The sequence below is a fragment of the Vanacampus margaritifer genome, chromosome 7 (genome assembly GCF_051991255.1).
Source record: "Vanacampus margaritifer isolate UIUO_Vmar chromosome 7, RoL_Vmar_1.0, whole genome shotgun sequence".
NCBI classification, from domain to species: domain Eukaryota; kingdom Metazoa; phylum Chordata; class Actinopteri; order Syngnathiformes; family Syngnathidae; genus Vanacampus; species Vanacampus margaritifer.
The window spans coordinates 4,254,486-4,280,430 of NC_135438.1; the positions used below are offsets into that span (position 1 = coordinate 4,254,486).

The 25,945-nt window shown below is 40.4% G+C and overlaps 1 protein-coding gene across 3 annotated transcripts; it reads right to left on the bottom strand.

Moving 5' to 3' along the window:
- Positions 1–74: 74 nt before the first annotated feature.
- dclk2a (doublecortin-like kinase 2a) lies at positions 75–22,709 on the bottom strand. 3 transcript variants are annotated; one of them, XM_077571344.1, is made up of 17 exons: positions 22,063–22,709; positions 18,207–18,544; positions 9,872–9,974; positions 8,690–8,788; positions 8,564–8,614; positions 8,391–8,473; positions 7,101–7,182; positions 6,816–6,924; positions 6,275–6,332; positions 6,074–6,193; positions 5,216–5,362; positions 5,016–5,149; positions 4,531–4,608; positions 4,327–4,423; positions 3,238–3,318; positions 3,039–3,152; positions 75–1,965 (listed from the first exon to the last, which is right to left on the bottom strand). In XM_077571344.1, the coding sequence occupies exons 1-17, from the start codon at positions 22,472–22,474 to the stop codon at positions 1,708–1,710; spliced, it is 2,364 nt and encodes a 787-aa protein (XP_077427470.1). In that variant the 5' UTR covers positions 22,475–22,709; the 3' UTR covers positions 75–1,707. The 3 variants fall into 3 exon arrangements, with proteins under 3 accessions (XP_077427470.1, XP_077427469.1, XP_077427468.1); XM_077571343.1 differs by having other exon boundaries at positions 75–1,962; positions 9,845–9,974; XM_077571342.1 differs by having other exon boundaries at positions 9,845–9,974.
- Between the last annotated feature and the right edge of the window lie 3,236 nt (positions 22,710–25,945).

The following is a 25,945-nucleotide window of genomic DNA, read 5'->3' on the forward strand; positions in this document are numbered from 1 at the left end:
ATAGCTAAATATCAGAGTTTGTAGTTAAACACAGCCAATGTTTGCATTTGTAAAGAAAAATGCAACACAGGTGCGAAGCAGTTATCAAAAAAATGTTTTATACACAGAATCACAATGTACAACGTGAACTGTGCTTAAACACAGTTTAGGTTCTACAATCACTTTTGGGTTGGTGAAGAAACATGCAACAAAGGTGTGAAACTGATCATTGTGAGTATCGTTTTAACCCAAAGACTGCAAGCACATTTCAGTTTATAAAGAAAGATGCAACACAGATGTGAAGCAGTTTTCTTAAAATGTTTTATGTGCTTAAAATGCAACGAGAGTGTGCTCAGTGATTCACAGCAAAGTCCATTTTTGGAGCAGGTTTCACTTTATACAGTCAACGTTTGGGTTCGTAAAGAAAAATGCAACACAGATGCGAAGGCGTTGTGAGAAAGAGTGCTCATAAATATCAGTCCAGGGACACGGAACAGACAAATCTGCTCGCGTCTTTCAGTTCATACAGTTAATATTTGTGAAAAAATGCAACACAAATGTGAAGACGCTGTCAGAAAAAGCGAGACTAAATCCAGGTGAGAAAAGATGCTTTATGCAACTAACTAAATATCAGTTCAGCGATTGACAAGAAAGCAAAATGTTGTTCATGTTCTTTTTGAGTTCGAAAAGAGATCGCAAGACAGGTGTGAAGCAGTTGTCAGAATGGGACTAAATATCAGTTCAGAGATTTGACCAGTAGCTTCAAGGTTTGACGAGTGTCCTGAAATCTCTTACAGTATTTGAGACAGACACACGCTGCCCCCTTCTGGCTAGTAAAGATATTACAGTAGCCATCCCCAAATGGAACTGGACGATATCAATAATGAAAAGCGACCACGACGGACGGTCTTATCTAACTCTAAACTTTTTCAAACTCAACTTTATTAATACTGTCTGCCATCAACACTATACAAATACACCAGCTTATTATGAATCTAAAAATATACAGTCAATATTTATATATATATTTAAAAAAAAAAAAAGCACAGAAATAGCTGATTTTTCTTATGCTGAAAAAAATAATAATTAAATAATCAATTTCAAAACATTTTACACCAAATGATGGGAATTATCTAAACAATAGCAAATGTGTGAATGTGTTAAGAGAGCAATATATGGAGAAATGAGTGTTTTTAACATGTTCCAACAATTTGTTGTTCCAATGGATTGTATGGGTTATGTTTTTTTTTTTTTTTTTTTATAATTCAAGTCAAAGCTGCGATTTTATTCACACCTACATTTGCATTTTTCAGAATTTAGTTGCAGCCATATTCCAAAATGGTATAAATTGAAAAATCCCTTAAAAATTCAACCGCATAACAAAGGGAAAATATTTGTGAATTGCTGCGAATTAATGTTTTATAAAAATCCACTTCTTTCTGTTTAGGAGGGATTTAGAAAAAATGGGGGGAAGAATATTTAAACAAATATTTTTTAATTATTTTTAATTCAAATTTTTAAGCAAAATAAATCCAACATTATCAATTTGGCAATACGGCCATTTTAGTGACGCAAGGCATTATTTCGTCAGTGTAAATATACGCGCAGTGTCGCAAGACTGTGATAAAAGCAACATTCAGTCCGTTTGGTCTTCTTGAGTCCTCCTCAATAAATACAAACAAAGTCTCATTTGGCTCAGTGTAAGACCTCGTCGTGTTTTTTTTTTTTTCAAACCCCCTCCACAAGCTCCTGGCCGACGCCCGTCCCCTCAATGGCAGCGAAACTGGGCGGCGACGGGGGCGAGGCAGAGGACGAGGTGGGCGTGGACGGAGGCGAGGGGAACGATAGTGGCAGGAAGACCACGTGTTTGACGGGACAATATGGCGAGGTGGTGGACGAGGACGAAGCGTCCTGGGATTTGGGAGGGTCCGCTGATGCCGGCGGCTGGGCGGCGAGCTGCAGGGTCTCCTTATCCAGGGCCGTCTTCTGGTACGACAGACGGAGAAAAAGATAAGAGTTGAAGACACCGCAACCGACTTTCAACGCTTGAGTGTCATTCAAAACAGCCGAACGGAAAAGGACAACAATGGACAATTTCATTTAAAAAATAAAATAAAATAAGTCAATTATTTATTTTAAAAAAATCTGTTGAAACAAACACGTAAATGTTAAACAATTTACAAACTGAAAAATATTGGTTCATATTTTGAAATTACTGCACATTTAATACTGAAAGATTTAAAAAAAATAATAATTAATTTTTTTGATAAAAAATAAAACAAATTTAGACACTTAAAATAGAAACAGTTTCAAATTAATTACATGTTTTTACTAAAGTAAAATTTGTCTTGTAATGTTTCACAAAGCGTCTTTTTCAGGGTTAATAATTCACCTTAACAATGATTGACCTTTAAAACAATTAAAATGGAAAAATACAATACAGATTTTAATGTGCACAAATTTAATGATTTGAAATTAATAAATAGTTAAAAAATTAAGTATTTTTTTATTGTTTTGTTAGGTTTGCTGTATTAGAGAAATTTGTCATATTTTAAAATTGGACCTTTAAAAGATACATTTTATTCTAGTTCCATATACTGTATATTTGTTTTTAATATTGTCTTTTTCTGTGGATGTTTTGTCAGCCTAAAAATACTCCATTACCACTTCTCGTTCTCTCCACCAGATGGCGCCAGAGTTCTATTAGCGTGAGAGAAAGAGTAGAGAGGAGGGCAGCCTTTTTTATTTTGAATGTATTTTATTTAATCTTGCCTTGGCAGTACATCCTTGCCTAAAGATTTACTTTCCAAATGAATTCATACAAAGCGACATTAAATGGCGAGCACTAATATGATGATGATGATGATGATGATGATGAGCAGGAAGTCAAATGCACCGTCCGTAATCCCAGAAGACGTGTTTTGGAGGTTTTAGTGGAAAACATGAAAGCTTACGGCCATTTCCAACAAATATGGACCACCATTTATTTTATTCAATTCTGTGGATGACCTTCAAAAGCAAGTTTGTGTTTGTATCACCTTGGATTGGCGTTTTCCTACCATAATGAGCGATCCGGCAGCGTTGGCGTTGCCTTGCTTGTCCGGGGAACCGAAGTGCGTCTTGAGCTTCCCCGCCACCTCGGCCTTCATGTTGTTGTCGCCGTCCACGCCGTCCTGCAAAAGCACATCGCGCCGGCACAGCGAGCGCCGGTGAGCGAGCGGCGTCGAATGTGGGGAAACAACGTGCGAGTGCGCTAACCGTCACCCAAGGGTGCGCCTGGACGTCCCGTGCCGAGTAGCGAGCCTCCGCGTCCACCAGCAGCATCTTGCCGATCAGCTCCTGCCAATTTCATTCATGTCGCATTTTAACAACAAACACAACTTCGACATAGCATCGTTTGCAAAATAAACAAGAACTAAAGATGTTTGCTACTACTTTTTTTTTTTTTTGACCATTGGACCGTGGTGAGAAATCCCCATTAAGAATTGTTCACCAAAAAATCAGGGGTGCCCACACCCAAAAAATAAAAAATAAAAATCGCAACAACAAAAATAAAATAAAATAAAAATTATAGGTGAATATATATATATTTTTTTATATTTTTAAAAATGCTGGATGGAGGCTGACATGTATTTTTAAAAGTTCATGTTTTTTCATTTAATAAAAAAAAAAGAATAATTCAATAATATATCATAATTTTTGTATAATTGAAAGAAATCCATATAATTAAAACGTATATATTTTTTCCACATTTGATTTAAAGTATGCAAAATATTATCTAGTATGTGGTTTAATAATATAAGATACAAAATAATTTCTCAATAGCCATCTAGGATCAAAACATGAAGAAAATTAAAAACAATATTTTTTAATATACTAATTCTGTAAATGTAATTACAATTTTTTTTCCGCAAATTAAAAGATTTTTCTTGAGTTTGAGATCTAAAATTTCAAAAATGTGAAAAACTAAAATATTTGTATTTATAAAATGCTAAACAGAATAATATAATAAAACTATTTAAAAAATAACATATTTTTCACATAACTGACTAAAGTGTTCACGTGCATTTTTTCCCCACACAAATTTTTTTATTACAAAATATATAGAAAGGAGTTGTTGTTTTTTACCTTTTCCGCCATTATTTGTGGAAAAACCTGCGGATTATTTTGCTTTTCATTTTTAATCTACCCAGCCCCCATTATTTGTAGAAAATCCCACCAACACAATTTTCCCTATCTGCTGCCAATATTAACTACTTTAATAAATTAAGATAAAAACATCTTTTGAATTTTTTTTTTTTTTTTTAATTATAACATTTTAATATTACATTGTTATCTTAGCCTAACCTTGGCTGAGTCCGTGATGTTGTCCCAGTAAGGACTGGGAAAGTCCAGTTGGCCCAGTAGAATTTGCTCAAACAGCTCCTCCTGCTGGTTGCTCTCACTACAACACGCAAGCAAAAACATTTCATTGTATGCTTGCTAACCCTCCTTATGGCCAGCCCTCCAAATGGACGTGACGTTTGGGGGTCCTCATGCAGTCGGACGCACCTTCGAAAAGGAGGGAAGCCACACAGGAGGATGTACGTGATGACGCCCGCCGCCCAGATGTCCACCTTCACGCCGTAACTGCGCATAAAATGTCAGTGGGGACAAACGCACAATGTTTAATGTTTAAAAAATAAATGAATCAGATTGAGCAGACCTTATTTGAAGTGAAAAGCTTGAGAACCAGTAAGTACTCAATTAAAACTATTCCTGAGTTACTTCCTGTGGTAGTAGAGGAAGAAGTTCTATCTATTTGTCTGCATGACTGCATTATACTGCCTCCCGGTGGCCAAGACGGGCACAGCAGATGGAGCAGCGCAACGATTTTGAATTTGTTTAATTCTTTTAGGTTATTTCTTCATGTTATTTTTGATAAAGTACAATATTATAGAATTATGTTTTTGCTTTAAAAAAAAAATCTAAATAAAAATCCATTCATTTCAGTGGAGAAAAACAATTGAGCACAAATGAAAGTCGAAGCATCTCACCCAGACTCCGCAATGATTTCCGGCGCCACGTACGTAGGCGTCCCGCACACGGTGTACAAAGGTCCCTCCACCAGCGTGGCCAGGCCGAAGTCCCCGAGCTTGAGCGACTTGGTGCCGTCCGGATTGTCAAACACCTGACGGGTACGCCGCATCGATTACGACCAGCTCGAGGCCGAGGTCGGGACCAAAATGAGACTGACCAGCAGGTTTTCCGGCTTGATGTCTCTGTGGACGATGCGGATGTCATGAAGGTACTGCAGGGCGGCGGCCAGGTTGGACACCATGACGCTGGCGTTCCTCTCCGTGTACTTGGCCGAGGACGTGATGGCGTCGAATAAGTCGCCGCCCTGCGACACAAACCGCACGCTATTTTCTCTTTTTGTTTTCTAAATGAGGGAGAGTCAGTAAAGGGGAAAAATGTATTATTTTTTTGGCCCACAATATCAAATGGAAGGAGAAAAAAAAAAGTCATTGATTTTTCTGATTGGTAAGGGTTGTAACTGCACATATGTACCAAAAGAGGGCGCCAAAGCACCTAAGGATCATTATAACATCCCGCATGTACACCATCATGAACCCAGGACTGTATTCAGTAGTTCAATTCTTCAACACAAACAAACCAGCTTCACATTAGCCAATCAATTGTGTTTAGCCAAAATAACACAAAACACACAAATTGCAAAATAGCGCAAATTGTAACAGAAAGGTAAACAACATTGCTATTAGTAGCTACATCAGGAGAGAAGTAGAAACGCACTTTGAAATTGTCCAAAATGAAATGACCGCCAACAAAACAAGACTTCTCAAACAACAGACGACAAAAAGCTCAATGAATTCAGCTGAACAGCACCAACATTCCACTAGATGGCGCTACAATAGCAAAAATATTACTTTGGCCTGAGATCAAAAAACAGCAAATTTGCTGAGATTTTCAATGAAAAAACAAGCAAAAACATAAACATTTAAGAATTAAAAAAAAAACGGTCATAATAATAGGTTCATTCATAGTCACTGCTCTATATGAACCAAAAACCAAAAACACAAGTGTGCAGTCAAACCTTGACCAGCTCCATGACGAGACACAGCTGCGAGGGCGTGTCCACCTCCTCCACCAGCATGATGATATTGGGATGCTTCACCAGCCTCAGCACGGAAACCTCATTCTCGATCAGGTGCTTCTGCCAAAACACACTCGGGTTGAAAGTCAGGACCAGGAAAGAATACTCCAAAAAATAATTAATAAAATAAAATAAATCAACCTTGCCACGACACTTTTCCTTGTCGATGATCTTCAGGGCAAACTCTTTTCCTGTGGACCTGAGCAGACACGCCGCAATTAGATGGCGGCCATTACCGTAAAAAGAAAAGCATGTGAAGAGCTCAGCAGGGAGCAAAGAGAAGGTTCGTGGAGCGATAGCGGAATTAGCCCACTTAATGCAAACACTTGGCAAAGAGCTCCAAAGCATTTCATTGTCCCGAAGGGGGATATTCACTGTGATAATTTGGCAACAACAACAAAAATACAATTTTGAATTCATCAAAATCGAAGCTTCAAGCTGTTTTATGCCAAAAACCAACTTGAAGTTTACTGTTAAGACAATTGCATGTTTAGTCATTTAAACAACTACACAGCCGTGTCTTACAGCTAACATGTCATTTAAAAAACACTATTTACACGCTAACGGTTAGCATCAGAACCATTTAAGCTCTGGATATTTGCCGGGCTGGAAAAACGAACTGTTTGAAGTCGACTACTTGTGTTTTACAGCATTTTCAAGTGTTACCATTTGGTGAACATACCGCTCGACACACTCTTTCACCACTGCAAAGTTGCCGTCTCCGATGACTTTGCCAATGATGTATTTCTCCAGGATGGCGGGGGAGATCTGGTCGCTATGGTTACCGTTAACTGTTGGGGGGGATGCAAACGCAGTGTCAACACGCTACATTAACGCCAGTTTGTATTGCTGAGAAGGAGAAGACGGCACACGGGAGGACGAGATGAAGATATGAAGAAATGCTACAAGCAGACAAGATGAAAGATGGAGAGAAGACACTGAAAGGAGAAATGAAAAGAAGGCGTACCCTCTGGAGCGGTTGTCTCCCCCTGGTGGTTGTTGAGCGAGCCGCTGACGTTTGAATTTGAGCTGTGATGTGACGGGAGCGTCTACGCGAGCCCAAAAGGAACACAACAAATCAATGCTACAATCGCCGTGGCAACAGCAGCCTGTCTGTCAAACCACATTTAGTGACGTCACTCGAAATCAAGTCGGCCTCTACCGTGTCACTAAATCCTAAAATCCGTCAGTAATTCTTGACTTGGCTGATGAAGGGCGACGCCTTTGCCAATAGGCGGCATCACCTCGTCTAACGTCTCAATCTGGACTGTGTAGTCTGCAACCGGCAATAATCCAGCCATAAAGCAGATTAGCATTTCCATTCGGCAGGAAATACTCAAACATGACATATGCAATATTTATTTTTAATGTTTTTTTTTTAAGTAGGTCGTCCCTGTTTTTGACCGAACTCAACATATGGTGTGTTCAATATTAACTCATTCACTGCCATTGACGGCTGTCGACGTCAAAAATTCAACTAAACTATTTCTATTAGTTTAACTTCCCCCCCCACTTTTGTTAACAAGAGTATGAAAACCTAGAATTTTTTTTATTGTACATTTAGAACAGATATAAAATTTGTGATTAATTGTGAGTTAACTAGTGACGTCATGCGATTAATTATGATTACAAATTTTAATCGCCTGACGCCCCAAATTTTCACTAATGTTTTCTCGCTTTTTTTTTTTTCATTCATTCACTGCCATTGACGGACGGCTATGAACGTCAAAAAATCATTTCAACTATATCTATTAGTCTAACATTTTTTTCCACTTTTGTTAACAAGCATATGAACACAGAATGTTTTATTGTACATTTAGAACAGATATAAAAAGTGTGATTAATTGTGAGTTAACTAGTGAAGTCATGCGATTAATTGCAATTAAAAATATTATATCGCCTGTCGCCCCTAATTTTTAATAATCTTTTTTTTTTAATTCATTTATGGCAGTGAATGAGTTAATATATCTTAAGATTGTGCATGCAACATTGCACATTCACTCACATACACACATTTCATATACAGTCAACCACATTGACATTTGTGAATTCACCTATTTTTAGATTATAATTTTTTTAACCCATTTTTGCCATTCTTATTTTCAGGGCAATTCTAATGATCGTCATTTATTTGCAAATGTAATCTGTTCCCACTGGTAGCGTGGTGTAATGTATTTTTGTCCACTGATGCCAGACAATTGAAAAAAAAAAAAAAAAAAAGAATAATGATTTAAAAATGCAAAAATGCATCTCTTACCTTGAGACCAGGGAGGCTTTGGGGGCAAGTGGGCGAGGGCGTGGACGACTTGCCGGACCTGGACGTGGCCATGTGACCATTCACTGTGTGATAAAAACAATAACAATCATTTGATCGCATCTTTGTGGTTAGAAGATGCTAACGTTAGCAATTGTTGCGCGTCCTAAACTCACCTGGAGATTTGGCAGGAGACTGACAGGTGGAGTAGCGGGTTGCACGCCTCGCTAAAACACAAAATGTCGATTATAGAATACAAGAAGATACGTGACATCCTGCAAAACTGCCATGCTGTTGTTTACCTGCACCAGGAGACTTGCTACGTTTCAAAAGTCCGGGACTCTTACTCGTCCGGTTGGGAGTGACGGAACGACTGTGAGACGACTTCAGCACTTTGCATTCTGCCGACATGAGACAATAAGAAATCAAAACTTTGTAGCAATTCTCGGAAATTGCTGAGAGAGTCAACTGTATAATAGCTTGTCCAGACAAGTGTGATTTCATGTGATGCTAGGTCATAAAATATCATAGAATTATTCATTTAATAATTTGAACTAATGTGGAAAAAAAATTGTAATTAGAAAACTTTTCAAAATTGTTTAGCCCTACTTTAAACTGTATTTAATTTTAAATGTCCCAAAATCGATTTTTTTTTTATTATTTTATATTGTCTTGCCTTTGTCTGTGTGTGCCTTTATTTGGAGCGCTGTTCATGTTGTAGCTGGTTTGGCCACTGAGGGGCAGTGTGGTCACATTAGAGAGTAGAAGGAAAAAGTCACGATCACGTTATTCCAATAAAAGTTGGGTTTTTTTCAGCACGGAGCCGTTCTTTTGAGTGATAAAAGTGCCGCGAGAAGCGCGCTAATTAGCATTAGCGAGTCAGACTGGAGTAGATCATTACAATTCCTTGCATATCTATAGATTGAAGCAAAAATCGTTGTGAATCAAAAAATCATTCTTAAGCGAAAATCGATTCAAAGATTCCCACCCCTAGTATTTAATGTTTACATAACTGAATAGCGCATTGTCTTGGATTGGATTGGAATGTGTGTGTGTCTTCCGTTGTTAGTTCTGCTGTCAAAAACGCAGGGGGGGAAAAAGGGTGCAACAGGATGTCAACACTTTGAACTGAAATAAAATGATTCCTTCCCTGGATGGTGCCTCATATTGACATCACTTCCTGTTCCTGTAACCTCACCAGCCAATCAATGAATGAAGGTAAATCAATACCTAACAGTTTTAGTCAAAAGAGCCAAAATGACAACACATAAACATAGAAAGGAAACACAAAGGCATACATGCACAGCCACTACGTGCTCCGTGGGCCACGATTACAAAATAGGAAGAGCACAAGAGAGGCGACGGTGGTGGTGTGGACAACACCTGCAATAACACACCACTAACACTACAACAACACGGATGGAGGACGTGTATGCATTTCGTCGGAGACGGCCTACCGGTCATGAAGGCTGTGGTAGCCTTACCGCTGTGATCCAACGCAAAGTCGTCGTGGGCGTAGCGGAACTTCTCCGGCCCGCACGCGATGAACACGTCGTCATCGCCGAAGAAGTCCTGCAGGCATGTGATCTGGAACAAAAATAATAATAATAAAAAATAGGAGACGAATAACACTAAGGAGACATGGTGAATCCTCAATCCAACATTAATGTTGTGCTCCGCCTATTTGGGTGGTGTTGAGAAAAAAATCGTAAAATATTCAGCATTGGCGACATGCAACATGCGTGCAGAATTTCTGTGTGGAGAAGTTTCACAAGAGAGGCGTGGCCATTTTTTTTCCTACATTTACAGGCTCCTTTCTTTCATGGAAACAGCCATCAAAATGGCTGCCTCAATCCAAAATGGATAACTTTCAATTTCAATTTGGGGCAGGGGTCCCTAAAATTTATTTGTGCATCTTGTTTTGATAAAGATGTCATCCAATTTCATATCGATCAGTGAAACTGGTGTCTGGGGCTATTTTATTGATTTATTCTTTAACTTTCGTGGCTCTTTTTTTTCATGGAATTGGCCCCTAAAATGGCTCCCTTAAAACAAAATGGACGACTTTGAGTAATTATTTGGTAGCTCTATTGTCACCCGATTATCATAGCTAACGAAAACAAAATGTTAATGAAAAAATACTTTAAGAAAAACAAGAATGAACTAAAACAAAAGTTTTTTAATTTTTTTTATTAAAACCAACTATAATTATAACGAAAATGCCATTTGTTTTCATCTTTGTCAATTAATATCATACATGAGCTCATATTATATGCATTTATTTCAGCATTGCTGTACAACCATACAGAAGGAAGGTCAAACCGTTGTTTGAAAATTGTACTTTACTTTATTACACAAACCTCGGTGACCCCCCTCCCCCAATCTTGCACTAAATATTCCATATATCAAAAGAAAAACTCAAACTAATAAAAAACAAATCAAAACAAAGCATTACATAATACTAGTAAAAAAAAACAAGCTTGCTCTAAATTTAAAACTGAATTTAAAAAACAAAGGTCAAAATGAAATTGAATTTTTTTTAAAAATTGGAAAAATCCCAAACTACTGTAACCCTAGCGAGACCAGTAAACATTTTTGAATGTGACCACAGACAAGATATGCCAAGCATCCATATCTGTCCTTTTGCTCCTGTTGTGCATGTAACAGTGTTAACTGATCCACCCCCACATGTTGGTAACCATGCCATCTTAATAATAGGATGTTGGTGTGTGGAGGTGTCCTGAAAAAGGAAATTCCACTTAGAAAGCGGCAGCGGTCGTGTGGAGACTAAAATACCTCATGTGGGCAACGGACGCATTCATCAATGCTACTAAACAGGACAAAACCCCAAGTCGTGCAATCTTCAGCTCAAAATAGTCTACAATATGTTAGAATCAAGTCTGGAGTTTGTAGTACGTTTACTTAGTCAACTCGTATAATCTGCGTTTAAACACACATGGCAAACAATGACATGTTTGACATTCTTGAGCTGGGTGGCGTGATTTTGTGTTGGAATTCGCCAGCTGAGCTCCACGCCAAGGCAAACAAATGGGCAAATTGCCATGGCAACAAATAGCCACACTCTGCGTATTACAACATCATATACGTAAAAATTGAAGGAATACGCAAAAAATACAATGTGGGACAACACTGACAAACGTCTTGAGCGTCGTCGTTTACAAAGGGTTAGCTTCAGTGGTTGCAAAAAACTTTATCGGCTAAGGTTCACTGAACCTGTGAACGCGGGCTCATCAACATGATGCCCACAGGCAACCAACACGAGTGCTCTAAAAACAGTTCACCCATGATGGGACATTGTGGTTTCCGAGGAATGTTGTAGAAGTGTTCATTGGAAAATGTCAACACTGGCAGAGAGTTATGGAAATAAAGTCTTGCATTCTCAGTCTCGGGAAATGTGTACTCCTCCGCGTTGAGAGGAAACAGTTGAGGTGGCTCGGGCATCTGGTTCGGATGCCTCCTGGATGCCTCGGAGGCCCCGGGGACGACCCAGGACACGCTGGAGAGACTACGTCTCCTGGCTGGCCCGGGAACGACTTGGGATCCCGTCGGAGGAGTTGGCTGAAGTGGCTGGGGAGAGGGAAAGACTTCCCTGCTCAAGCTGCTGCCCCCGCGACCCGACCCCGGATAGATGGATGGGAAATGTGTGTCAAACTGGTAGACTTGTGCATTAATCAGTACCAAGGATGTAGAGACCATAACGACCATTGCCAAATGGGGTCTAAAATCCCCTAAAATCAATGTGCCAATTGGAGTTTTCGCTCAAAGGCAACCAACAAAGAGAAACAATAGTTCAAAGTTTGTGAAATATCTGTGTGACAGAATGCCAACGGAATTCAAGACATATCTCCCGATTCAGTCCTTGACCTTAAACTACCAAAGCTGCTTGAAGCACAAAAAGATGTTTTCATGATGGAGTTCTTGTTGTATGAAGAGTCTGGGGAAGATATGTTGAATCAAGCTCCTGGAAAAGTTCTTCCAAAGAATTCCTAAAATCATGAAGAGTTTTCGACGACTTGCGCTCAGATATGGTTCTTGAACTTCATCAGCAAGAGAAAGAATTTTCAGAAATGTTTTGGAAATCTTGCCCACAAGGCCACGCTGAATGCGTTCCTTCTAATTTACCTGAACCACCTCCACGGGCCATCTCTGGTCAGACACCGTTTACAATCCAACAGAAAACTACCGAAGACTACTTCAGACATCTTGTGCTAGTTAGCGTTCCAAATAAGCTCTCGATATTTGGGTCAATAATCCCTGAAGGGTTCAAGACGACTGGTGTGGAAACGCAGCCAGTGCAGTTCATCTCGGAGGCGACGATGTGTCATTTTCACTCCCTGCCGATTAAAGCCAACATGCACCCAAACACAAAGATTGAGGACACGACTGATCGATGGCACGGGGTGGGCAAACAAATCGCTCAAAGGGAACAAGAGCCGACGTCTCCGGTTATTCGTGTCAGTGACCAACGAAAGACGAGGGCATCACTGCACGTACTGGATGGACAAGACAGTTGGAGGTTGGAAAGGGAACGAAAGGAGGCCATCCAAGTCAGCGAGCATTAACCATCACGCCACCAGGAAGGTGGGCCGGAACCTTGCGTGGAATCACGCCTTGTCGCGCCAAGCCACTCGTGGCAATTGGTAACAAATCAGGGTTAGCGCTTTTCGACTTGAAAGCCCCTTTATGGCCTCGTTTTCACAAAGTGGTACGGTTTACTTAATCAGGCTTGTGTTTGATTTAGGACTTTTGAAAAATATGTATCTGAACATCAACAAAAAAGAAAAGAAAATGTCAAACGGTACTTTGATTTACAAGTACACCAAAGCAAGACGGTAAAGAAACGGTAGGCCGATATTCATGCCCAAACTCAAAATCAGAAGCAGTGACCTACATTTACAACTTAATTCGAACAATTGCTCCATGAAATGATACTAATTTCTCCGATTTTCGATTGAGAATGATTTTTTATTCAAAATGCTTTGACTGACAATGATTTTTTTTCAATCTATAGATGTGCAAGGAATTGTAATGATCTACTCCAGTCTGACTCGCTAATGCTAATTAGCGCGCTACTCGAGGCATCATTTATCATTCAAAAGAACGGCTCCACGCTGAAAAAAAACTACTTTTATTGGAATAACTTGATCGTGACTTTTTCCTTCTACTCTCTAATGTGGCTATAACTTAACAGTGTATTAGACCGCGTGGAACCACACTGCCCCTCAGTGGCCAAACCAGGTACAACATGAACAGCGCTACACAGACAAAGGCGAGACAATAAAATCGATTTTGGGACATTTAAAATCGATTCTGAATCCTACTAAATGAGAATCGCGATTCTTATGAGAATCGATTTTTTGGCACACCCCTAGTATTTCTCCTTCGGACCACCACAGGTACACTTTAACCAATTCGATTTCAGTTTCAACGCAGAAGCCCAGCTGGCCCACAATAATGTTGTAATTCTTCCGTCCTCTGGCATCTCTGCTGAGTACGAAATATTTATTTTAAACTTGTTTCTTTTTTTTTTGTCATTAACAAGTTATTCTAAACTGTGCGGTATACAGTGCTGTGCTGTGGCTTTGTCTATTTGAGTAGAGTAGAGCAAATAGGCAGTATTGAGTTTCCAGAAGATCTGCTACAAATTGACATTCCTTGTCCTTAAGTTTGGCAAGCTGCAAATAAAAAGTCCTCACTTTTGTCTTCCAAACCTGCTGAGAGGCACTTGTCAAACAACAGTAAGAATACAGCGAGTGATGGTGGTTCCGGTTGACCGACATGATGCCAACTGGGCCTGAAAAGAGCGTTTGAGAGGCTGTTGACGTCACACAAAAGCACACAATAGATGCCGTCCCCGTACTTGACCCCCACCCTTCAAGCTTTGTACACGCCCCGTTATCCTTACCCCTTCCAAACAAAAACCTCTCTTTGTCGTCTGTTAGATTTTGGTGTGTAAACTGTTATGTCAACACTTTTGGCTAACAAACTTTTAGTGGCGGTAAAAAATTATGAATAACTTCCAAGCGGATCGAACCGTGCGCTCAGGGCTACGGGTGGCGAATGAATGATCATGCAAATTTCCCGGCCGTTGGCCTGAATGCTGGCGCTTTAATCCACACTTGGCCCTGAAAACTATCAGATGGCAGCCCCGTGCGACGCTAACCTCGCTAATCTGTCTGAAGCTGCCAGTGTGGCCCCTCAATGTCAAAAGTGGGAAAAAAACGATCAAAAGTGAAACCTTTCATGGTGGGCAAGGGGAAGACGAGGGCTGCTTTTGAGTATCGGGGCCAAGAAGGCAGCGTTGTTTAAAAGCGAGACATGGGAGATGATGCCGTAGTCCATCAATGTCAAGCTAAGCAAAATCTGCAAAATCTCTTGAACTGCTGAGAGCGAGAACATTGACATTTTGTACTTGTTGCTAAGTTCATCACGCTTTCAGAACCAACATGAGGTTTCTTCACACACTCGTGAAGTTGAAATGGCAATATTTGATGGTGTAGGAAATGATTATGAGTTAGGGTGTGGAACGCAGCCCTGCGTTTGGGACTCAATTGTAAGACTTGGTCATTGTAGGAGCGCAGAAATTAACCAAAATTCTGCTGTCGCAGGATATTTTTCTACTTTTGCAGGTGACTTAAATTAAATCTTCCCACAAAATATCGACTTCAAACCAAAATGGCCAACTTTTTTTTTTTTTAATCAAGCCTACTAAATCCACACCAAATAAACTAACTCCAGCAGTGCAGTTGTGATACTGGTATGAACCGGTCCAGGGCCGGAAAAATGAACACTAGATGGGCGACTGAACTTTTGACCACCAAACAGCATCTGTGTGAGCTGATACAATCTACTACTGAGTGCAAAAAAGAGAGCGAAGCTCTTAAATAGCAGATGTTCCAATTATCTGTGCTCGGGCTCATTTCCTCTCCCGTTCCTGTTTGCCAAGTTGTTTATCTTCTGAGTTGGAGATACCGACAACTTACAGATAGAAACGGACTTCTGGAGTGTTGAAAGAGTTCCGTGTGAAAAACCCAAATATAAACGAGAATGACCTCAAAATGAAGCTATTAACAGTATGAATGAACATGACGTGACCGTGAACCTTAAACCCTCATTGGTTCTCCTCCATGCAGTTGAAGTACGCCGATGTAGAAATGAGCTTGTTGGCTGATAAGTGGCAAAAACCGTCATTAACGTTCAGTCCAAAGAGCACAAGTCAAGACAGAGCAGCATTGTGAGCACGCACACACGCACGCACGCACGCGCACGACACCTGACAGCTGAGCTTGTGCGCTCTCGAACCAGCTTATTGGTCTAATTATCCGCTGGTGGCATGGAGCCCCAGTAGATAGCGAGGGGGGCATGTGGGCACGTGTGTGGCACCCTGCTACTGTTTATGTGCGTGTGTGATTGTAGTGGGTGGGCGGCAATGGCGTCTGCAGGCCCCCCTTTTTTCTTCTTTTTTTTTCTTTTTTTAGGAGGAGAGCAGATGGCAGGCTGCAGCTGGGGGTGTCGGCCCTCACAGAGTATGTTGTGTGCGGTGCGTTTATTGAGTGACTGAGTGAGCAAGTGAAGGGATTTTGAGGAAACTAAAAAAAAAAGCAATCTTTGGGGTTTGGACTCAAACATCAAAGGTCCTGGTTCATTAATTGAGCAGTTTTTGTTTCCTTAAAATCAGTTCCTTAAAACATCTTTGTTGATTTTTTTTAAGTTTTATTCATTTCTCTCATTAAATGATTTGCTGTATATAAAGCAAAGTGATGTAAGAATTTTACATCATGTACTCCAGTATTTGCACATCTAAGGCCATGAAAAGCACTCCTTACAATGCAGGACTTGGCCAAGACAAGATCGAGGAAGCATTCATGCAAAAGACAGCCGATTAAGTTGTTGGTGCAACTTAACTCATTCACTGCCGTAAATTTATTTAAAAAAAAGATAAAAAATTTGGCGCGTCAAGCGATTACAATTTTTAATTGTAATTTATTGCATGACTTCACTAGTTAACTCAACGATTAATCACAAATTTTATGTCGGTTCTAAATGTACAATAAAAAATGTTTAGGTTTTCATACTCTTGTTAACAAAAGTGGAAAAAAATGTTGAACTAATAGCAATAGCTCAAATGAATTTTTGACGTTTATAACCGTCAATGGCAGTGAAAGAATAAAAAAAAAAAGATTATTAAAAAATCAGGGCGTCAAGCGATTAAATTTTTTAAACGGAATTAATCGCAGGACTTTACTAATTAACTCACGGTTAATGACTAATTTTATATCTGTTCGAAATGTACAATAAAAAAAAATCTAGGTTTTCATACTCGTGTTAACAAAAGTGGAAAAAAAGTTAAACTGATAGAAACAGTTCAAATGATTTTTCTACGTTTATAGCCGTCAATGGCAGTGAATGAGTTAAAAATCATTAAAAACGCAAAATAAGTCACTGTCAACAACAATGACACTATAAAAAACTGACATTGGTATTTTATTTTAAGGCAGTTGGATTAACTGTTAGGAAGCCCAAGGCAGTAGTGGTTTGTAAATCTGCCACAGTTGAGAAATTCTGGGTTTGAATCTTTGCCAAACTTCTGCTGATTGTGGCCAAATAGTACTTGTACTACAAAATTCCCGGGTTCAGTACGTATTTAATGGTTTGGAGTTCACACACAATAAGAATCTAACTTTATGGTTACGCAATGAATGTGATGTAACACTGTGACGGGTGGGACACCAATCTTTCTTTTTTCAGGAATGGGTGGGTGGGGTGGTCCCATGTGTTTAAGCACTCACCTCATGAGACTTTAATTACGAGTCGTAGATGGATCGATTACAACAAAGACAGCGAATTAACAAGACGGACGAAGCATAACGAGGTGGGCGGGAATTTCACTCGCGCCCATGACAGAGGGCTCACGTTAGTGCCTTGTTGACGTGTCTGTGGCGTGTAATTGCGTGTGCGCCGGATTAAACGTGTTATAATTACCAAGACTGCTGACGCAGATGAAGCCGATAAATCACGGTGCTTTTTAACAAGCTACATTTACGTCCATCTGCTACTTGACTGTACAAAAGGGAGTGCACTACTTGGTTGCGACCAACAGAGGCGCTGTTGAGTAAGTCGAGCTTGCAGTCTGACGAAGAACAATGTGGGCAGTTGACCTACATTCAGGCTAGGAACGCCACTCAACTATAAATGCAACATCATTTTTACTCCACACTGGCAGAGGAAGAGGATTTCAGAACATTCTGAGACATTTGATAAGAATTTGAATGGCATTGGATAACTTCGAAATCTGGGGTGAAGCATCGCCAAAAATGAAGCCAATGTAGGCAAAATTTAAGACAACTGGTTGAAAATAATAGACTTAAAAGTGTGAAGGTTCAAATTGAACTGACCAAAGCTCCCTGGTCTTTCTATGCCAAATCAACCTCAAAAAATATCCATAGATTTTAACCAAGCAGATTTTTATTTTAATGATACTTGAAGAACTTGTTGATAATGATGGCACACAATATCAAATTTGAGGTCAATCGGAGCATGGGTTTGCGAGCTACGGCCTGCCGTATTTTGAAATATTTAGCAAAAAGGGGCGTGGCCATCTTCCATTAAACCTTGCATCTCAGGAACTACACAGTCAATCTTCACAAAAGACGTTTTGTTGGAAAGGGAATTCAACAAGGATTCCAAATCTAAAATACTGGTGCAAATTTTAGGAACCTGGTGGATCATGTGACCTCAACAAAATGTTTCAATAAACGTAATCCCTCACATGTTCTCTTAAACCTATAAGAGTCTCACCTGCTTGCCTTGCAGCGTGTACAGCCTCTTCACGGCACCCGAGTCCAGCTTGATGGCGTCCGTGATGTCGGTGAGCACCTGCTCAAAGGAGTGCGCCGTCTTCCTGTTGAGCAGGACGCGCACGGCCTTGCGCGGTTTGACGCCGCTGCGCACCACCGTCACCAATTTGGGCTTGATGAAGTCTTTGGGCTCGCGTTGATGCTCGTCCCTGGGCGAGACCAGCGACGACAGCGAGCGCGACGTGCCGGTCTTGCTGCCCACCGCCCAGTTGGGGTTGACGTTCTTGGCGTAGTCCACGCGGCGGAAGGCCTCGTTGGAGGCGCACACGTAGCTTTCTCCTGGAAAGACAGTTGGACTCAGTCGAGTATCGGCTTGTGGATCATTAAACATACAAACAAAAAGATCCTGAAATCAGGAAATCACCCAAGCACTAACATCGACCTCAATAGAAGGCCAACTATCGAACCACGCCAACAAAGCCTGTTCAATATCGGCCTCGTCTCTGCTGAGCTGCTGAGCTGGCCTTCATCCAACGCAAGATTTATCCGCCACAGCATTCCAGTTGGGGAGTGGACACGCAAATATTTCCCCCTCAGAGCCAGGACAAAGCGCGGCACTGGCGATGGTTTCGGTCTGATGTGGCGGCTCAAAGCACATCTGATCGATCCATCGCTGATCAGGTGATGTGCATGTGAAAAGCCGTTTATGAGCAGCGCACAGTGTCATGCTTTAAAAAGCTACAGGCCAGAGAGAGAAATCCAGACTCTGACATTTCCTAATGTGTGTCAAGAGGAACGAAGAGAGCTTGTGGGTGTCAGGAAGCCATTTTGACAAGGTCTCCCTTGATACTTGGCTTTATTCCGCTTGCTAATTATATAGCGAGGCCACAGAAGGAGGCCGGGGACTGTCATTTAACTATTGGGGCGGTTCGGATCATCCCGCAACGTATGTGACAGGCCTATTCCCCCGGGGGTGACGGGATCTCAGGTGCGGCGAAGGGAGTTACCGCCCACCTCCCGCCGCCAGAATTCTGTCCTCATGTGGACGACAGATGTGGTCAAAAGCAGGCCAGGAGACGGGACCCACAAAGCAGTTTTTTAAATGAGGTTCTTCCAAAACAAAGTGATTGGAAAACCAAACATTTTAAGGATGCAGTCCAGGAGTTGATCATCAAAAAAGGGCGTCAGCCAGAGGTTTGACACTTGCATAGACATCAAAGGTGTCGTCACACGCGGAACCCTTTTCGGATGCTTGTTATTGCCCAGGAAATTTCCGTTCTGAGCCCATCCAAGCATGATGACCGTCCTGCAAATAATTGGAGGAATGGTCGTTCGAATTCTAAAAATGCTTCGGAATGGTGCCGGGATACAACCTTTAAGCCTCTTTTACTTCCGGTCAACCTTTCCAAAATTTGTTACAGAATTACAAAATCAACGATCCGTCAAAAAAATCTTTGAATCATTATAGAAACACTTTACATTGGTAGAATCAGAATTATTTCAAAAGATACTTCTTTCATTTTATTAAGCAAATGCTTTATGATAACCAATCACTGATCTGATCACAAGATGCACCAATCGATCTAATCTGTTTAAAGTTTTTTATTTACTGTCCAGTCAAGCCGCATTATTCACAGGAAATTGAGACCAGCCCTGCACATAAATAGCCACAATTTGACGCTCATTAAAATGTATTGGGTAAAATATTGACAATTAAACCTAAAATGTCTCCCAAAAACTCTAATAAACATTATTCATCACATAAAATGCAAAATATCTGCCAATCCGATCCAGCCTGTGTAAAGTCTAGAAAAATGTAATATTTCCAAAATGTCATATTTGATTCAAACAGACTAAATAGTGTCACATCCCCAATTGGTTTGCTGAAGTCAGCAGAGAAATTGCCTTAAAAGGTGACAAACTATTTTTTTTTTAATCACAATTTACAACTGTCTTCGCCAACGTACACAAAAGATAAAGATTTACAACACGTAACCTACTTATCTTGTCTCACGCTTGTTAAAATCACTCCATATCAGGCGGGTGGTTCTGCCTCAAGCAAATGCTGAGTTGGGCTTTCGTTACCATAACAACCAGCCAGAAAGCATTATGACGAAGCCAGGGCTATTCAATGTTGTCAATCGAGCAACTTTTTAAATGATGTTGGAGACTTCCACCAGTGCAAGAGACGTTAGCCCCTCTGCATCCATTCCAGACTGCTAATGAATCAAAGCTAACATTATAATTTAACTATTAATCCCGCCCCCCACCGGCGCCTTTTTCACCAGAGCAGCAAACATCCGGCTAAGTAATCCCTTCTAATCGCGCGTGAATTGCTCTCTGCTGTGTTTCCACATAAAAACGCTGTTGACAGGCCTCAATCAATGGCAGCAAACTACTGAGCAATGCAAGAATGATGACTCATGCGGCGAGAAAGATGACAAGCGGTTGGTTGGTAGTCGGCCTATCTGAACTCCTTTGAAAACCTTTAAAGCTCTTTCTTTTATTGCAGTCCAGAGGTTTCACTACTTTAATCCCGGCCATAAAAGTGAGTTGAGTCTGTAAAGTCAGCTAAAACTTTGTTATAGAGAAAGCACTGAACTGATGAGTGTTTAAATGCGCTGGGGAAATAACATTTTATAGTCAAACAGATTACATCGCAAACAGAATTACGACCAATTTGCTGTAAGCGCCCATGACTGGGCCCTCGCACCAAAAGCCCTCAAAATGATCAGCAAATGTTGACACTTTATATTGGATCAGATGGGGGGAAAAAAGCTTGGCAATTTAGCGTTGCCCATTTCACCATTTTCACTGATTGACACAGAATTCAGTGGACATGTCTACGAGCTTATTGCACGAATAAGTCTAAAAGATACATACCTAATATTAAACAGGAACATTTTGCCATTATGGAGGCAAATTCCACAAAAATGTGGCCTAGAAAGTAAAAAAAAAAAACACTAATTTCACCTATCAAAGTAGGTAATATTGCATTTGTGGAATATGAGTTAAGTAGCAAAAATCCTCTTGTTTTTATCCATCCCAGGGTGCGGCCATTTTGCCACTTCGAGGCTCAGGTAATGACCAATCACAGCTCAACTTGTGAACGTCACATGACCAAACTCAGAAAACAGGTGAGCCGTGATTGGCCGTTTCAGAGTGCTGAGCAACTGTGATGTCATTTTCAGTCAACAGCAAGTGGCAAAATGGCTGCCCCTTGAGATAGATGGGTAGATTTTGCTGCTTAACTGATATTCCACAAATGCAATATTAATTAGAATGCTGTGTGTTAACGAGTGTGGGTGCATACAACATACTGCAATGAGAAATTTTGGCTTGACTTCCTCTTTTACAAGACTCCAAAAAGTCTCAAGGACGTATATCCCAAGTCGGCCATTTTGGCTTGAATCAGCCATTTTCAGGGCCAAATCCACAAAACCGGGCGGCATGAAAAGTTAGAAGACAAAAAAAATCAGTCCGCCATACCAGTTTCACCAATCTTGTGGACATAATAAGACTCTCAAAAAAAATTCCAGGCCGTATGACTCAAATACAATAGAAAGTTGGCCATTTTGGTTTTGAAGTAGCTTTCTGTTGCTATGGATTCCATTAAATGGGGGCGTGGGAAGTTAGAAAAAGATAACAATCATCAACATGAAATATATTTAACAAGAGGCTTAAAAAAGTATCAAGGACCCATTCTTGAATTTGAAGTGCAAGTGGGTTAGCTAGGTTTGAAGCCGATTTGGGGCCAATTCCACGACGTACTATGACACCTTGAATAAAAAAATAAAGGTATTTAACTTTGTCATTCCTTATCACATATTGCTTTTTTTATGTCCATATCACCTTACCCTCCACCAAGTCGTCCAGACTGCTGATCTTCCTGCCCCCGTCCAGGGCGTACAGGGTCCGGACCCCCTGCGGCAGGTTGACGTTGTCCGACAGCGAACGCGTCAACTCCATGAGCAGCGCGTCCATGGAGCGAAATCGGTCGGAGGACACCGCGTACACCAGCCCCTTGAAGTACTTGTCTCCATTTCGATAGAAGCGCACTTTCCTGGCCTTCTTCTCAGACGTCAGCGACTGCAGGGTCCGAGTCCGGTAGAAGCTGCAGTGCGCGCTGTGCGCCGGGCTGGCCGTCAGCCCCGCGCCCCGTGACGAGCCTCCGCCCCCGGCGTGAGAGCCCCAAGTCCTCGGCGTCCGGTTCGGATTGCTCTCGCGCTCCTCGAAGTGCTCGAATTCGATGCTCCTGCTCAGGGACATGTCGTCTTCTTCAGCTTGCAGTGTTTTGAACGGAAAACGACTTTGTTTTAGGGCACAGAGTGGAATCGTTTGGAGAGCCACAACTTGCTACAAAACGAGTCCGAACGCGTCTAAAGTTATTTGTTTGGACTTTACAGTTGTCCTGAAGATGATGAACTTGGTCAAAGGGAACTTTGACGAGCTCGAAAAGAGCTCCATCCGCTCGCTCTAGTTCCTCTGCGGGCAGCGAGCGTCAAATGTGTCAAATCAATGGATGGATTGGATGGAGCGCGAGGGCGGGAGGGAGGGAAACCCGGAAGCGCACCGGCTCACACGTCTCCGGGTCCTAGCGTCCGTTAGGTTACTGTGCTTGGTGGGCAGGGGAGATCAAACCATGCGACAGATATACAGTATAAGCAACGCCCAAGTAAGATTAAGCATGCTAACTTGAAATACTGTGATGACGTAGTGGCATTAGATTAAGGCAGTTAATCAACAATATAACATGAATGAACGATTACAGTGAAGCAATATAACCAATGCCTCTGACAAAACCCCTGGCCACAGCCAGCCCCTCACTGTTTTTTCTCTCTCCTTTTTTTCATTTCATGTTGCAGTAGGGGCGGATGCTACAACTATAGGCAATTGAAGAAGAAAAAAAACATTGTGATGTTCTGCATCACAACATTTATAGTTAATTCTAATTTCCAAAGCCCGTCCCTAGAAAGGCTTTTAGACAAAACATTAATATAAATCATGAAAACATAATCACGTTAGAAGTACTAATTATTATTACAACAAAAGGGCACAGACACATGCACTATTTTCTAGAACAACCTTTTATTCTCATAATTTCTTGTTTAAACCAAAAAAATCTTTGACAAAAGCATATGCCTTTATCATTATATCAAAACATTACAGTATTATTATTTACTTTCGCAAAATACAATTTAATTTGATAAGTCTACTTTTTTTTCTTAGAAATTCAACAGCAATATGTACAAATATGCAACACAACTTTATATTGGGAAAATTGCGGTTTGTGCCAAAAATACATGTTATTTTGCTCTTCTTACTGCAATTTGTTTATCTAAAAAATGCCATCCTTGAGAAATTTAACTTTTTTTTCTCAAAGCAACACAAGTTTATTCTCATAACAATATGACTATTTCTGTAACAATGTTGCATTTCATCTTAAAATATCTATTATGCATATTTTTTTTTCTTGAAAATTGAACTTTAAGGACAGAGAGGAAAACAAATACAAGAACAAATAACAAATAACCATACAACATGATAATCGTAATTGAGAAAACATTTATGTCAGTGAAGTAAGTTATTGCTATACCACCCATGTACTTCCAAGGACGCCCCCAGGATTCTTCCCATCCGAAGCCAGCTGTTTCGGATGTGCTGCGTGAGGTGACTGCAAGAGAGGAAGTGAGCGCGCAGAAAGAAAATTGGAGCACTTTTCCTGCAGCCAGCCAACAGGATATCCTGTACAGCAAGATGACAAGCGCCCCAATCTCCTCTTTAAACAACAAAAAGGTCGAAGGGGAAATCTTCAATGTAGCTACAGGGTTCCCTCCACTTAATTTGCTAAAATGATAATATAATCAAGTATTAAGTTCATGCTTTATATAAAGGAACAATAACATATCACCGGTTTCATTGCCAGTTGCACGGTCCTCCAAAATAATTGGAGCAGTAAGGTCAAATTCTACATTTTGAGCAAAAAACACACATCCAAAACATAAAGACTTGCTGGTTTTAGATTGTCCAGGCCAATCACCAGACTTAAACATAATAGAACAAGGATTTATACCATCTTAAGTGGAAACTGAAGGGAGTGGAGAGGATTGTATCCACTACAGTATTGCTCACTTTTGGCATGTGTAATATGTGCCACCGCACAGGATGGCATAGCTGGAAAAATGCTACATGAATCATGTTACTATTTTGTAATCATTAGATAATGGAAAAGCATTTCTGCCAAATGCGAAGGTAGTGTGTGTGGGTCAACTATAGATGTCAGCCACTCTCAGACAATCATCCAGAGAGGGGGGGTGGGGGGGAGAAAGAGATAGAGAGTTAGAGTTGGGATGATTGACCCGCTTGTTTGTGCATTATCCGTCTGAAGAGAATCTGTAACTATAGCAAATCCTCGAGCGCGCTCTAGTGTCCATTTTAAGATATTGGCCGACACGGTGCACACGGTCAAACGTGAATATAGAATTCAACATTTTTTTCACCTTGAAAAAATAAAAAGACCCCAGAATTTCTTTTTATTCTTGTAATATCATGACTTGGATTCTTGCAGTATTACATAGTAAAAAAAATACAGCTGTATCTTGATAATGACCTACTATTTTTTTAATGTAACTATTTTACAGTTCATTGGTTAAGCAAAGTGACGTGCTTTGGTTTATTTTATGTTAAATTTTCCAGGAAACTTCAATTGGGAGTGCCAATAAAGAATAAATAACAAACAAGCAAAGTTTGGCACAATGACTATTGTCGTGTTTTCTACTAGACGGGGCTTTGGCGTCATCTTGTGGCATTTTGGAGTATTTCAAAAAGAGCAACAGCAAAAAAGCCAAAAGTGTTTTTTGTTGTTGTTTTGAGCAAAAGACGAGGAGGATTGATCCCTAAACAGCCTAAACAGACCCGATAGCCAAAATATTCGAAATGACTCAACACTTCTCTGACGGTGTACATTAAAAGCGTTATTTCCTTTGTAAAGGCATAGTTTGTAATACAAGTTACAGCTCTTTTATCAGCTCTCAGATTTTACATGGAGTTGCATCTAATATGAAACATTCTGTAGCATAAGCCTGACCTTTCATTCATTCGGAAACGACGTCACCACGTGTGAAGTTATGTATGTGTGCATGCGTGATTTTGCACCTTCCCTGCCCGATTAGCAAACATGAACTATGATGCATACATCGTCGTGCACATGGAATGCGTCAGAATATGAACATGGCGAGCATGAGTTGGGGTGCTGACGGTTTTCTTTCACGGTACATACCAACCAAACCAGCTGGCAGGTCGACTCTCCTGACGTCAGAGATATATATATAATGAGTACATTTCTAAATCTATTAAGTATAATATACTGTACAGACAAGTTTATTCATTCCATGACCGTATCTGGGGCCATTCTATATTTTAATTGAATTGTGCGTAATTTTATTAGACCTTTAACACAATGTTTTTAAGTTTACTTTGTGTAATTTTGCTTATTTTTTTTTAAATATATATTTTTGTACCAACAACAGCTCAACTGCGTAATTTGTAATTAACCGTGGTGTCAAATCAATCAAATTTACAATTGATCTGAGACTAAGTAGATAATTAACCCTCAAAGACCGACATGCACACTTCCGGAAACAAGCTAATCGCCTTTCGCTAACTGGACAACAATATTTGAGGTAAACATAACACCCTTAAATAATTACCACTTGAATCCAATTCAAACAAGTGCCCACG